Source organism: Muntiacus reevesi, chromosome 10 (genome assembly GCF_963930625.1).
Source record: "Muntiacus reevesi chromosome 10, mMunRee1.1, whole genome shotgun sequence".
In the NCBI taxonomy this organism is placed as follows: domain Eukaryota; kingdom Metazoa; phylum Chordata; class Mammalia; order Artiodactyla; family Cervidae; genus Muntiacus; species Muntiacus reevesi.
Genome location: NC_089258.1, coordinates 14,839,303 through 14,855,856, shown reverse-complemented (window position 1 = coordinate 14,855,856; position 16,554 = coordinate 14,839,303). Strand labels below are relative to the sequence as shown.

Below are 16,554 nucleotides of genomic sequence, written 5' to 3'. Positions count from 1 at the left end.
CATAATTTAAAAGACTGAAACTTATTTAAAATAAAATAATAAGATTGGAAAATGCCATTTTTTTTTCAGATATAGAGCCAAAAAAAAGATTAAGAACACAAAGTAAGAGATCAAAGTCCACAGGTTTAAAGAATCATTTTAGGGGAATTCCCTGGTGGTCCAGTGGTTAGGGTTCCGAGCTTTCACTGCTGAGGGCCTGTGTTTACTCCTGGTTGGGGAACTAAGATTCCACAAGCTACACAGTGCAACTCTGTCCTCCCCCTAAAAAGAATCATTGTAGGAACACTAAAATCAGATAACCTAGTGACCAAGAGAGACACTAGAAAAACGTGAAGAGAAGCCATTGTCAAAGAAATAATCAAAGAGAATTTCCCAGTCCTGGGTGTTCATTGGAAGGACTGATGTTGAAGCTGAAACTCCAATATTTTGGCCACCTGATGCGAAGAGTTGACTCATTGGAAAAGACCCTGATATTGGGAAAGACTGAAGGCAGGAGGAGAAGGGGACAACAGAGGATGAGATGGTTAGATGGCATCACCGATTCAATGGACATGAGTTTGGGTAAACTCTGGGAGTTGGTGATGGACAGGGAGGCTTGGCGTGCTGCGGTTCACGGGGTCGCAAGGAGTTGGACACGACTGAGCGACTGAACTGAACTGAATTGAATACCTACAAAGACCTGAAAAGAGATTCCCTACAGTTGGCCAAAGCAATTACATGAGAGATCACATAGAAGACATTTTATGATATTCAAAAATACATAAAATTTATTTTCTATATATTCTGGCATGCAAAGTTATTTGCTAAAATAGCTGATAGATAATATAGACAGATGACAAAAGTAGAAGACACGGTGGATGTGTGCTAATGTTAATACCACACATTACAAGTACTTAGGAGATACTGTAGAAAGTTGCTGGACTAAAAATCAAAGATTAAAGTATATTATTTAAGGCTAAAAATTAATAGACAAAAAATAAAAAGAGTAAAGACTACATGGAAAATGGGGAGGGGGAAGTAAAAGAAAACCAAATTTCCCTTTAACATAACACAAAGTCCAAGCTGTTGATAAACTAAAAGACAATGAAGAATGAGGATTCTGGTAAAAATAATGAACTGAGCCAGTGTGAAAGTCTTTTGTTTCAACACCCAGATATTAAATATAAATTTTTGCAAAACAAGAAAAACAAAACAAAACTGAGTGTAGCTCTTTTGAAAAATATAGCTGATGAATGTACTTATTATGTTTTGTAAAGTTCTTTATGTAACAAATGTAAGGACTTAGGTAACAAATCATCCTTTGAATTCAGTCACAGGAAAACAGGAATCCAAAAACTTCTTGTGCCCTGGTTGGGATACCTAACAGAGAAGTCAAAGTAAAACCACAGTAATGGAGAACTGCTACAACCAGTCTCCTAAGGATTAACAGAGAAAAAAGCCCCACTGAAGATAAGCTCAAAATAAAAAATTACAAAATGTGTGAAGAAACCATCTACCATGAGCAAGAGCCAGAGGGAAGAACAAATAGAAGGATTAGCACCCCCCCAAAATAGGAATTAAATAGAGTAAAAATGCCATTCAAAAAGATATTTTTAAAAATGACTAATACTACTAAAGAAATAAAAGCTAGAAATCAAAAAAACAAAAAATATATATAAATGGTCAGTTAGATTTGAAAAATGTAAGGAAGATCTTTTTAAAAACTTGAGTATATTCCTATGCTATACACTGTATCTGCATGACTTCTTTATTCTGACCCTCTCAATCCCCTGCACCTTTTAACCCCTTCTCCCTACTCCTTCCCTTTGGGCAACCACTAGCCTGTTCTCTGTATCTGAGTCTGTTTTGCTATGTTTGTCCTTTTATTTTTTAGATACTATATGTAAGGGAAATCATATAGTACTTGTCTTTCTCCATTTGATTTACTTCACTTAGATTATACACTGTAGATTCACCCATGTTGTCACAAAGGGCAAGATTTCATCCTTTTAATGGCTAAGTAATATTCCATTATATACATATGTATGTATATACACATAAAGTATATATATGTGTGTGTGTAATCATTATCCATTTCATTTATCAGTAGACACTTAGGTTGCTTCTGTGTCATAGTTATTATATATACTGGTGCAGTGAACATACATATATCTATTCAAATTAGTGTTTTTCCTTTTCTTCAGATAAATGACCAAAAGTGAAATTGCTAGATTGTATGACAGTTGTACTTTTAATTTTTTGAGGAACCTCCATACTGGTTTTCATAGTGACTGTATTAGCTTAGATTCCCACCAACAGTGAAGAATGGTTGCCTTTTCCCCATATCCTCAACAACACCTGTTATCTGTGTTTTGTTTTTTTGGTAAAAGTTACCCTGACAGGTGTGAGGTGCTATCTTTCTGGTTTGATCTGCATTTCCCTGATGATTAGTGATGTTGAGCACCTTATCATGAGCCTGTTGGCCATCTGTATGTCTTCTTTGGAAATATACCTATTTGGAACCTCTGCCGATTTCTTAATTGGATTATTTGGCTTTTTTATATTGAGTTTTATGAGTTCCTTATATATTTTGGATATTAACCCCTTATTGAACATATCATTTAGAGTATCTTCTCCCATCCAGTAGGTTGCCTTTTTCTTTTGTTGATAGCTTCCTTCACTGTGTCAAAGCTCTTTAGTTTGAGGTAGTCACATGTTTATTTTTGTTCTTACTATCCTTGCCCAGAAAGATTCAAAAAACATTACAAAGATCAATGCCAAAGAGCTCCCTGCTTATATTTTCTTCTAGGAGTTTTATGGTTTTAGGCCTAACATTAAATGTTTAATCCACTTTGCATTTATTTTTGTATCTGGTATTAGAAAAGAGTCTACTTTCACTCTCTTACATCTATCTGTCCGATTTTCCCAACATCACTTATTGAAAAGACTTTTTCCCCCCACTGAATATTCTTGGCTGCTTTATGATAGATTAGTTGACCATATAAATGTGGGTTTATTTATGGGCTCTCTATTCTATTCCACTGATCCATGTGTCTGGTTTCATCCCAGTACCATACTGTTTTGATTACTATGGCTTTGTATACAAAACAAATTTGATTTGAAATCAGGAAGCAAGACAACTCTAGCCTTGTACATTCTCAAGCTCTCTTTGGCTATCTGGGGTCTTCTGTGGTTCCACACAAATTTTAGGACTATGTGTTCTGTGAAAAATGCAACGGGTATTTTGACAGTGATTGTACTGAATATGAAGATTACTTTGGGCTATACGGACATTTTAACAATGTTAATTCTTTCAACCCATTACCATGTGTATCTTCCCATTTATTTGTGTTCAATTTCTTTCATATTTGTGTTTTAGTTTTCAGTGAACATGTTATTTACCTCCTTGGTAAATTATTCCTAACTATGTTATTCTTTGTAATGTAGTTGTAAAAGAAATCATTTACTTAATTTCCCTGATAGCACATTATTTGTTATAGAAATGCAACAGATTTCTGTATGATAATGCCGTCTCCTGCAACTTTGTTGCTGTTGTTTAGTTTCTAAGTCATGTCCAACTCTTTGCAACCCCATGGACTGTAAGCTCACCAGGCTCCTCTGTGCATGGGATTTTCTAGGCAAGAATACTGGAGTGGGTTGCCATTTCCTCCTTCAGGGGATTTTCTCAACCCAGGGATCCAACCTGAATCTCCTGCTTGGCAGGCAGATTCTTTACCTCTGAGCCACCAGAAAAGCATCCTGCAACTTTACTGAATTCATTTATTAGTTCTTATAGTTTTCTGGTAGTGTCTTCAGGGTTTTCTATATATAGAATCATGATATCTGCAAAGAGCGACAGTTTTGCTTCTTCTGTTCTTATTTGGATGCCTCTTATTTATCTTTCTTACCTGATTACTGTGGCCAGGAATTACTGTACCATGTTGAATAAAACTGGTAAGAGTGGGCGTCCTTGTTTTGTTCCTGACCTTAGAGGAAAAGCTTTAAGCTTTCTACCACTGAGTATATTATTAGCTGTTGGCTCTTCATATATGGCCTTTATTATGTTATGTTCCCTCTATGACCACTTCTATTGAAGGTTTTTATGATAAACAGACATTGAATTTTGTCAAAATCTTTTTCTGCATCTATTGAGATGATCATACGATTTTTCTTCTTCAATGTGTTAATGTGATCTATCGCACTGATTTGATTTGTGGGTACTGACTCCTACTTGCATCTCTGGGATAAATCTTACTTCATCATGGTGTTTAATCCTTTCAACTATTATTGAATTTCATTTGCTAATATTTGTTGAAGATTATTAGATCTCACCGTATCAATGCCTTGTGATTTTCTTTTTTGTGTGATATCTTTGTCTGGTTTTGGTATCAAGGTTAATGCTGGCCTTGTAAAATGAATTTGAAAGTGTTTCTTCTGCTTCAATATTTTTGGAATAGTTGGACAAGACTAGGTATTATCTGTTCTTTATTTGGCCAAGTCACTTGACTTATGGGATCTTAGTTCCCCAACCAGAGATCAAACCTGGGCCCCCTATAGTGGAAGCATGAAGTCCTAACCACTAGACATCTAGGAAAATCCCAACCGGTTCTTTAAATACTTGGTAGAATTCCTCTGTGAAGCCATCTGATTCTGGACTTCTGTTTGTTAAGAGTTTTTTGACTACTGATTCAATTTCATTATAGCAATCAGTCAGTTCAGGTATTTTATTTCTTCCTGATTCAGTCTTTGAAGACTGTATATTTCTAGGAATTTATACATTTTTTTTCCAGGTTGTCCAATCTGTTGGCACTTAACTGTCTACAGCAGTTTCTTATGAGTGTTTGTATTTCTGTGATATTGGCTGTAACTTCTCTTTTATCTCTGACTTCATTGATAGGTGTATATTGCTGTTGTTCAGTTGCCCAGCTGTGTCTGACTCTTTGTGAACCCATGGATCACAGCATGCCAGGCTTCCCTGTCCCTCACTATCTCCTGAAGTTGGCCCAAGGTTCTGTCCATTGCACTGTTGATGCCATCCAGCCATCTTACCCTCTGACGCCCTCTTCTCCTTCTGCCCTCAGTCTTTCCCAGCATCAAGGACTTTTCCAATGAGTGAGCTATTCTCATCAGGTGACCAAAATACTGGAGCATCAACTTCAGCATCAGCCCTTCCAATGAATATTTGGGGTTGATTTCCTTTAAGATTGACTGGTTTGATCTCTTTGTTGTCCAAGGGACTCTCAGGAGTCTTCTCCAGCACCACAGTTCAAAGGCATCAATTCTTTGGCATTCTGCCTTCTTTATGGCCCAGTTCTTACAACTGTATGTGACTACTGGGAAGACCATAGACTTGACTGTATGGACCTTTGTCGGCTGAGTAACGTCTCTGTTTTTCAACACACTGTCTAGGGTTGTCATAGCTTTTCTGAAAAGAAGCAATCGTCTTCTGATTTCATGGCTGCAGTCACCATCTGCTGTGATTTTAGAGCCCAAGAAGAGGAAATCTGTCACTACTTCCACCTTTTCCCCTTCTATTTGCCATGAAGTAATGGAGCCAGATGCCATGATCTTAGCTTTTTTAATATTTAGTGTTAAGCCAGCTTTTTCACTCTCCACCTTCACTCTCCTCAAGAGGTTCTTTAGTTCCTCTTCACTTTCTGCCATTAGTGTGATATCATCTGCCTATCTGAAGTTGTTGATGTTTCTCCTGCCTATCTTGATTCTAGCTTATAACTCATCCAGTCTGGCATTTCTCATGGTGTGCTCAGTTTATAGGTTAAACAAATATGTTTACAGCAGAGAGCCCTGTGGTGTTCCTTTCTCAATCCTGAACCAATCAGTTGTTCCATATAGGGTTCTAACTGTTGCTTCCTGACCCACATACGGGATTCTCAGGAGAGAGGTAAGATGGTCTGGTACTCCCACCTCTTTAAGAACTTTTCACAGTTTGTTATGATCCACACAGTAAAAGGCTTTAGCACAGTCAATGAAACAGAGGTAGATATTTTTCTGATATTCTTTTGCTTTCTCTATGATCCAGTGAACACTAGCAACCTGATCTCTGGCTCTTCTGCCTTTTCTAAATCCAGCTTGAACATCTGGAAGTTCTTGGCTCACGTAATGCTGAAGCCTAGCATGAACCAGTTTAATTAGGACCTTACTAGCATAGCATCGGAGATAAGTGCAACTGTCAGATGGTTTGAAGACTGTTTAATACTACTGTAGGTGTATACTTACTGACACTGACATTTTGTTAACTGTTTTCTGCTTGCTTTTGTAATACTTCTTTGCTCTTCTTTTAGTCTCTTCCCTTGTGGTATGATAACCTTCTTTAGTGTTATGTTTGGGTTTTTTTCCCTTTTATTTTTCTGTATCTATTGCAAATTCTTGGTTTAGGATTACCATGAAGTTCATATATATTGACATGGGTGTTATACACACACACACACACACATACACACACACACACATTGTTGTTCAGTCACCCAGTCTTGTCTGAATCTTTGAGACCCCATGGACCCAGCACACCACCTCTCTGTCCCACACCATCTCTCGAAATTTGCCCAAGTTTGTATCCATTACGTTGGTGATGCTATCCAGTCATCTCACCCTCAGATGCCCTCTTCTCCTTTTGCCCTCAATCTTTCCCAGCATCAGGGACTTTTCCAATGAGTCAGCTGTTTGCACCAGATAACCAAAATACTGGAGGTTCAGCATCAGCATCAGTCCTTCCAATGAGCATTCAGGGTTGATTTCCCTTAAGATTGACTGGTTTGATCTCTTTGCTATTCACGGAACTTTCAGGAGTCTTCTATACTGTAATTCAAAGGCATCAATTCTTTGGCATTCTGTCTTGTTTACATTCTTGCCTGTAATATATATATATATATACACACACACATATATATACACATATATATACACACATACATATATGTATACTTACATATATATTTATATACACATATATACACAATTTTTTATACACACACACACACACACACACACAGAGTACATAAATCGGTTTTAAAATGACAGTTATTTAAGTTCAAATGCTTTTAAGCACTACATCTTTACTCCCCCACCCCATGTTTTATGTTTTGAAGACCATATTTTACATCTTTCTATTTTTTTGTATTACCTAACTACTTAATGTAGTTGTAGTTATTTTTACAACTTTTCCTTTTTTAAAAAAATCAAAGTATATTTGATTTAGAATGTTGTTAGTTTCTGATGTATAGTAAAGTGATTCAGTTACACTGTTTTTCAGATTTTTTCCACTTTAAATATTGAAGATAGTTCTGCAGCTTCTGTCTTTTAATCTTCATTCTACCCCTTTTTAAGGGTTTGAACTGCTGCCTTTACTATATATTTGTCTTTATTAGTGAGATTTTTTTCTTTCATATATTTTGTTATTTCTGGTTATGGCCTTTTCCTTTCACTTGAAGAAGATCCTTTCACATTTGTTATAGGATCCATTTTGTGATGATGAACTTTTAGTTTCTGCTTGTGTGGCAAACTTCTCTCCTTCAATTCTGAATGATAGCCTTGCTGGGTAAAGTATTCTTGGCCGTCAGTTTTTTTTTTTTCCCATTTCAGTACTTTAAATATAATGACTCCCTCCTGTCTTACAAAGTTTTGCTGAATAATCAGCTGACAGGACTTCTAAACATAAAAAACAGATTTTAAAATTAAAAATTCAATGGACAGATTAAATAGCAATTTGCAATATAGCTGACGTGATAATTAGGAACTTTATGGCAGAACTCATCAAACTGGACTACAGGTGAGCAGAACAGGAATGAAAGATAATTGGTTGTCATGATAAATTCTGTACTATTTGAACTGTTGTTGAAGGCATTTATTACCTTTAAAACATTATTTAAAAATTAAGAATGCTTATGTGTGTTTGATAAAACTTAGCTGAAGACAGTGTTCTATGTCATTTAATACTGAGTATTTAAGGACTCATTTGTGAAATTCTTCTTGAAATCATTCACAGGTAAATGGAAATCTAGAGCTTCTCAGGCCTTAGCTGCAAGAATTCAAGAATAATTTTAGTCCTCAGCAGTTAAGTAGCTCACTCACCATACATATTTGATTTCTCACTGTAATTTTTCTGTTTCTTAGCCATGCTGTATAACTTGTGTGATCTTAGCTCCTTTAACTGAGGATTGAACACGTCCCATGGCGGTGAAAGCACTAAGTCCTAATAACTGGACCTCCAGAGAATTTCCAAAGAAGTTTTTTTTTAAACTTACTTTTTCCTTTCTTGTATTTTATATGTTTTTTTTTAAAGTCCTTTGAGGTTAATTTCAAAAGTATACAAACAGCTCATAAAGCTCAATATCAAGAATAACAACAAACAATCCAATCAAAAAATGGGCAAAAGACCTATATAGACATTTCTTCAAAGAAGACATACAGATGGCCAACAGGCACATAAAAAAATGTGCAAAATCACTAATTATTAGATAAATGCAAATCAAAACTACAATGAGGTATCACTTTACTCCAGTCAGAATGGCCATCATCAAAAAGTCTACAAATAATCAATGCTGGCGAGAGAAAAGGGAACCCTCCTATACTGTTGGTGGGAATGTAAACTGGTATAACCACTATGAAAAACAGTATAACCACCATATGATCCTACAATTCCACTCCTGGGCATATATCTGGAGAAAACTATTATTGGAAAAGATACATCCATCCCAGTGTTCACTGCAGGACTATCTATAAGAGCCGAGACATGGAAGTAACCTAAATGTCCATCCACAGGTGAATGGATAAATTCATATATATACAATGTAGAAACATGGATGGACTTTGAGGCTATCTTACTAAGTGAAGTAAACCAGATAAAGATAAATATCATATGATATCACTTATACGTGGAATCAAAAAAAAGATACAAATGAACTCATATTTAAAACAGAAAAAGACTCAGAGATCAAGTGAGGGGAGGGATATGTTAGAAGGACGGGATTAACATATATATACTACTGTATATAAGACAGATAACCAACAAGAACCTACTGTATAGCATAGAGAACTGTACTCAGTATTTTGCAATAACAAAAAAGGGAAAAGAACCTGAAAAATAATATAGGTTATTGAATCTTTCTGTGGTACACCTGAAACTTACATGACATTGTAAGTCAACTATACTACAAACTTGAATAAATAAATAAATAAACGTCCTTTGAAATTCCTTTTGAAAGACAGAGGGAATATATCTATAAAATACTTATTATATTAGATGTTAAAAACAGATTTGTTACCCCCGCCAAAAGAGACTAATCTTCTCAGGTGTTTATATCAACTTAAATTTTTCTCTAAAGTATGTGTATGTCTTAAAAAGTTCACTGAGATTCATAAACAGGTGTTAGAACTGATTTAATTTTATAAAACCTATAAATGTTCAGCTGCTCTCCTTGAGACCAGGTAGAGACAGAGGAGGGAAACTCCTGGTCCATTAAGCCTTATGGGTTCTCAAGGGTTCCCTGACCCGTTTGAAACTCACTGACACATGTGACTCTCAACTATCCAATTAATAACTTGATTATTCAATTAAGTCTGACTGTTCTAACCACAACACATGAGTCAAGCATCCACTTTTCGGGTATTTTAAAAAATAAAGCTAGACATATAAAGAGGATGAAAATAATGGAACTGACAGAAAAGTTTAGATAAAACTCAATACTGTTATCCCAGTCAAAATTAATAGCATTTCTGTTGCTTCTACTTAAAGCTAAATGAAACACAGCAATAGAAGCATAACCACTGAAAATCCAGTAATAGTTTAAGGATTATCTTAAATCTTAAGAGCAATTAGATAGAAATCAAGTTATAAAATTTTATTTTCTTACATTGTAGAGACAAGGCAAATGTTTACATCTTGAGTACTGTTGAATTCTTTCACAATCTTGATTCTTTCCTCTGATTTTGTACTTCCATCAAGTCGTCGGTAATCAAGTCCAGATGCCATACAGTATTGCTGTAGCACATCAAGCAACTACAGGAAAGATACAGAGACATGCAAAGATAAACTCATGGTTTAGTAAGTTTCCTACCATTATACAGATGAGCTTTACCAAGTATTAATATCGCTGTTCACAATTTCTTTCTTATAATTACAAGGGCAACAAATTATTTTTCTAATTTCTGACTCATACATCTTCCTACTATTATACTGAAACTGACTTTAACATTGGGCAACCTTTGTTTTAAAAAAAGAAAAATCAATCTTTCAAGGGAAAAAAATCAATCTTTAGCTTTCTAAACTAAAAAAAAAGGAATAAAAAGAAAAGTACTGCCCAACTCATTTATCTAATTATATTCATTATTTTTTCTATAGTCCATATTCTAAAATATCTTAAATATCTTAAAGAACATTTTAATTATTAACAAAAACATCTAAGTAGAGAATTAGAAATCTATCTTTATGTTTGCTATTTATAGTTGATATTAAGTAATTCTGATATAATTGAGATTTAAGTATCTGTTTTAAAAGTTGTTTACCTCACTACCATTTCCTACAGAAATTATTAAGAAGCAGAAGATATTAGGAAGAGGTGGTAGGAATATACAGAAGAACTATACAAAAGATCTTCATGAGCCAGATAATCATGATGGTGTGATCACTCACCTAGAGCCAGACATCCTGGAATGTGAAGTCAAGTGGGTCTTAAGAAGCATCACTACAAACAAAGCTAGTGGAGGTGACGGAAATCCAGTTGAACTACTTCAAATCCTAAAAGATGATGCTGTGAAAATGCTACACTCAATAGGCTAGCAAATTTGGAAAACTCAGCAGTGGCCACAGGACTGGAAAAGGTCAGTTTTCATTCTAATCCCAAAGAAAGGAAATGCCAAAGAATGCTCAAACTACCACACAATTGCACTCATCTCACATGCTCGCAAAGTAATGCACAAAATAACCCAAGCCAGGCTTCAGCAATATGTGAACTGTGAATTCCAGATGTTCAAGCTGATTTTAGAAAAGGCAGAGGAACCAGAGATCAAATTGCCAACATCTGCTGGATCACTGAAAAAGCATGAGAGTTCCAGAAAAACATCTACTTCTGCTTTATTGACTATGTCAAAGTCTTTGCCTGTGTGGATCACAACAAACTGTGGAAAATTCTTCAAGAGATGGAAACACCAGACCACCTTACCTGCCTCCTGAGAAATCTGTACGAAGCTCAAGAGGCAACAGTTAGAAATGGACATGGAACAACAGACTGGTTCCAAATAGGGAAAGGAGGACGTCAAGGCTGTATATTGTCACCCTGCTTCTTTAACTTATATACATCATGAGAAATGCTGGACTGGATGAAGCACAAGCTAGAATCAAGATTACTGGGAGAAATTTCAATAACCTCAGATATACAGATGACACCACCCTTATGGTAGAAAGTGAGGAAGAATTAAAGAGCCTCTTGATGAAAGTGAAAGAGGAGAGTGAAAAAGTTGGCTTAAAGCTCAACATTCAGAAAACTAAGATCATGACATCCGGTCCCATCACTTCATGGCAAATAGATGGGTTAACAATGACAGACTTTATTTTTTGGACTCCAAAATCACTGCAGATGGTGACCACAGTCAAGAAATTAAAAGACGCTTGCAACTTGCAATAAAAGTTATAACCAAGCTAGACAGTATATTTAAAAGCAGAGACATTACTTTGCCAACAAAGTAATCTAGTCATCTAATCCATCTAGTCCGTCTAGTCAAAGCTATGGTTTTTCCAGTAGTCATGTATGGATGTGAGAGTTGGACTATAAAGAAAGCTGAGTGCCAAAGAATTGATGCTTTTGAACTGTGGTGTTGGAGAAGATTCTTGAGTCTCTTGGACTGCAAGGAGATCCAACCAGTCAATCCTAAAGGAAATCAGTCCTGAGTATTCACTGGAAGGACTAATGCTAAAGCTGAAACTCCAATACTCTGGTCACCTGATGCAAAGAACTGACTCATTTGAAGAGGCTCTGATGCTGGGAATGATTGAAGGTGGGAGGAGAAGGGGATGACAGAGGATGAGATGGTTGGATGGTATCACCAACTCGATAGCTCTGGGAGTTGGTGATGGACAGGAAGCCTGGCGTGCTGCAGTCCATGGGGTCAGAAAGAGTTGGACACAACTGAGCGACTGAACTGAGCTGAACTGAACTGACAGAAGATACATAAGTAGTAAATGTGGCTGGAAGCTTTTTTTTATCTCTTTAAGATACAGAGATCTCTTTATAGACTTTTAAGCCTCAAGAACTAGACCTGAGTCAATCAAAAATATGCTTCAGACAAAACTCACCTTGGTGGAAAAGGAGAAAAGAAGAACTTTATCTTTGTTTTTCCTGCAATGATTTAAAAGCTGCTGAAGAACCTGGAAGGGAACCACAAGAACATCAGTGAACCAGTTTCAATAAAAAGTATACTTTATATACATAAACATCACTTAAGAATTCTCTAAAAATTATTTTATACAATATAATCTCAGTAATCTTTGATAATTTCCTTCATTTTTTCCAAGTTTAAAGTATTAGATATTACATGAAATTCATTTTCATATTGTTAAAAATGAGGCAAATTAAATTGCTCAAGGACTTAGTTCATCTCATCTGGTTTTAATAAAAAGGAAGCATTCTAGATTATGAGATGCATTTAAATGGATTAATTTACTTTCCAAAGACACTTCTTTATACGTACAGTATGTTCAGAAACTAAATTGCAGAACAGAATTTCTTTTAGGACTTGGGCCTAGATATCTATCTAGTATCAAGAAAACTAGAGATATCAAGGGAACATTTCATGCAAGTATGGTCACAATGAAGGACAGAAATGATATGGACCTAACAGAAGCAGAAGAGATTAAGAAAAGGTGTACACAGAAGGACTGTATAGAAAAAGCTCTTAATGACCCAGATAACCGCAATGGTGCACTTACCTAGAGCAAGACACCCTGGAGTGTTAAGTCATGTGAGCCTTAGGAAGCATTACTAATTACTATGAACCAAGCTAGTGGAGGTAACAGAACTGCAGCTGAGTTATTTATAATCCTAAAAGATGATGCTGTTAAAGCCCTGTACTCAGTATGTCAGCAAATTTGGAATATTCAGCAGTGGCCACAGGACCGGAAAAGGTCAGCTTTCATTCTAATCCCAAAGAAGGACAATGCCAAAGAATGTTCAAACTACCACACAATTGTGCTCATTTCACATACTAGCAAGGTGATGCTCAAATTCCTCCAAGCTAGGCTTCGGCACTACATAAGTCACACGTACAGGCTGGGTTTCAAAGAGGCAGAGGAAACAGAAATCAAATTGCCAACAGTTGTTGGATCATGGAGAAAGCAAGCAAGTTCCAGAAAAACATCTACTTCTGCCTCATTGACGAGGCTAAGGCCTTTGACTTTGTGGATCACTATAAACTATAGAAAATTCTTAAAGAGATGGGAGTACCATACCCCCTTTTCTGTCTCCTGAGAAACCTGTATGTGGTTCAAGATGTAATAGGTAGAACGAGACATGGAACAACTGACTGATTCAACATTGAGAAAGGCCTAAGACAAGGCTGTATATTGTTACACTGCTTATTTAACTTCTGTGCAGAGTATATCATGCAAAATGCTGGGCTAGAGGAATCCCAAGCTGGAATCAAGATTGCCAGGAGAAAGATCAACAACCTCAGATATACATATTATACCATTCTAATTGCATAAAGTGAAGAGGAACCAAAGAGCCTTTTGATGACAGTAAAGAGGAGAGTGAAAAAGCTGGCTTGAAACTCAACATTAATAAAAACTAAAATCATGGCTTAGTTGGGGCATCCTTGGTGGCTCAGAGGGTACAGCATCTGCCTGCAATGTGGGAGACCCAAGTTTGATCCCTGGGTTGGGAAGATCCCCTAGGGAAGGAAATGGGAACCCACTCCAGTACTCTTGTTTGAAAAATCCCATGGATGGAGGAGACTGATAGTTTATAGTCCCATACCTGGAGAATCCCGTGGACAAGAGACTGGCAGGCTACACCCCATGGGGTCGTAAAGAGTCAGACACAACTGAGCAACTCACACACACATACACAAGAATATGGCATCCAGTCCCATCACCTCATGGCAAAATGAAAGGCAAAATGTGGAAGCAGTGACAGATTTTCTTTCCTTGGGCTGCAAAATCACTGCAGTGACTGCAGCCATGAAATCAGAAGACACTTGCTCCTTGAAAGAAAAGCTATGACAAACCTAGACAGCATGCTAGAAAGCAGAGACATCACTGTGCCTGCAAAGCTACGGTTTTTCCAGTAGTCATGTACAGTTGTGAGAGTTGGATCATAAAGGCAGCTGAGTGCTGAAGAACTGATGTTTTTGAATTGTAGTGCTAGAGAAAGAAGACTTTTTAGAGTCCCTTGGACTGCAAGGAGATCCAATCAGTCAATCCTAAAGGAAATCGATCATGAATATTTATTGGAAGGAATGATGCTGAAGCCGAAGCTGAAGCTTTGGCCATCTAATGCGAAGAGCCAGTTCGCTGGAAAAGACCCTGATGCTGGCAAAGATTGAAGGCAAAATGAGAAGGGGGTGACAGAGAATGAGATAGTTGGATAGCATTACCAACTCAATGGACATGAATTCGAGCAAATCCAGGAGATAGCGGATGGCAGAGGAGCCTGGATTGTTGCAGGTCCATGCTGTTGCAAAGAGGAGGATATAACTTAGAGACTGTACGATAACAAAAAATGTGTTTAATTATACCTAGGTTCTAAAAACTCTGATATTTATTTTCCACAATAATCAGTCAGATATATACCTCTTCTCATTCCAGATTTCATTTGATGCCAAAATGCCAATAATTTGCCCCCATATGCAGTGTGTTTAGAGAGGAAGCAAATAATCCAAAGCCTGTGTAATAATAGTAATACTGTTATTTTTAAAACAGGCACTTACACATCTGGCAATGACAGCTTCAAACACTGTGGAAAAGAAAACCACAAAGGAAAGAAAAGAAATTTTCTGTACTAAGCATAAGGTTTTTCTGAACTATATAATGAAGACAACCCATTTTATTTATTTAAATGATAAATATATAAACTTTTAAATACATCATCCTTGCAGGTATGCAAACTTAAAAAACAATACTTTACCTTCATTTTTCCGCTGTATTTTGGGTCAGAAAGTGTTTCAAAGGCTGCATCCTTGCTTTTTTGCACAAAATCTGGGAATCTGGAAAATACCTGATCACATATCCTTTTGATAAGTGTTTCCTTAAGCGGAAAAGGAAGAAGAAAAGAAATCTCAGCACTTTTAAACCTGTATACTTTGAAAATATTTATAAAAAATGTATTTAGAAGGAATGTATTAGGTTGAAAGTTTTACCTTCTTTAACTCAAAATACCTTAAAGTGATATGTTAAACATGTAAGGCTTTGACAAGTTCTGAGATAGTGATATGGTTACTAATTTTACTGTTACTTTTTTAAGATTTTCAAAATAAGGAACTGAATACTTCTCAAAGAGTAGTCTTTTAAAATTACATTTCAACAGCCTCAAGCTTATCACACAAAAACAAAATATGAAAACATTATATAAAAAGCTTTTAAAAAGATCTTGTTATTTACATTGTGCTTTAGACACAACTGACATGACTAAAGTCAATGACTCCATGTGTGCCTAAATTTTGAAATTACTGATTTTTACTAAATATTTAATATATAGATTATTATAAAGCCTCATTTTAATACAGTAGATTAGATAGATACATTATTAGTGGAATTAGGATGGACTCATCAAATATCTTTAGTTGGTAATATATCAAAAGTTATTAGGAAAATGAAAATAGTATGAACATAAAAAAGATTTACTTTAAGGTTAACTTTTCTCACTTTGATTAAAAATTTAAATGCATAAACTTCTCTGACATCTAAATTAAAAAACAAGCAGGTCAGTTACCTCTTCAATTTCATACAAAGATAAGGATATTTGGCTAAGAAATTTTACACCAAATACACTAAATAGCATCACAAAGAAATTTAAAAAGCCAACCCAAACCTGTTGTTTAGAGGTGCCAGCAGTCTGCAGTAACGCCACATGGTTAGCTACCTTCTGAAGGACTGCAAGGTAACTGAAATATAAGGTTTTCACTGTTTCGCCCTGTGAATTGGTCTGTAACCATAAAAGTACAGAAAATAAAAATAAGCAAGGGACTAACACGGCTATGTAACTAATTATACCAAAAATATATCACTTACAATAATATTTATTATCCGGTTACTATCAGCACAATACATTATGAGAAAATAATGGTCAAATGATACACAAAATATCCATGAATCGCTAACGTGGAATTGTACTTTTGGTCAACCATAACACAATGATGTTTTTAACAAAAGAGGAGAGAAAGTCCTCATTCCAGGAAGTATATACGGTAACACAGCTTCTACAGATAAAAAACCACATGAGGAAAAGTTATATTAGCTGCTACTTACTCTGATACTAGAATTGAGTACTATATAATCAAAAATAAGACAGTAAAGATATCATGCAATGTGCTTAGTCGCTCAGTTGTGTCGAACTCTGCGACCCCATG

The 16,554-nt window shown here is 36.0% G+C and overlaps 1 protein-coding gene across 5 annotated transcripts in view; it reads right to left on the bottom strand.

The window, feature by feature from the left end:
* ERCC6L2 (ERCC excision repair 6 like 2) overlaps positions 1 to 16,554 on the bottom strand; it is a 174,272-nt gene that overhangs the window by 95,098 nt on the left and 62,620 nt on the right. For all 5 annotated transcript variants that reach the window (XM_065946782.1, XM_065946780.1, XM_065946779.1 and 2 more), the window contains exons 8-11: positions 16,017 to 16,130; positions 15,114 to 15,233; positions 12,287 to 12,358; positions 9,849 to 9,994 (exon numbers count right to left, since the gene is read on the bottom strand). In XM_065946782.1, the coding sequence (XP_065802854.1) occupies positions 9,849 to 9,994; positions 12,287 to 12,358; positions 15,114 to 15,233; positions 16,017 to 16,130 (452 nt within the window). The remainder of the gene's footprint in view (positions 1 to 9,848; positions 9,995 to 12,286; positions 12,359 to 15,113; positions 15,234 to 16,016; positions 16,131 to 16,554) is intronic.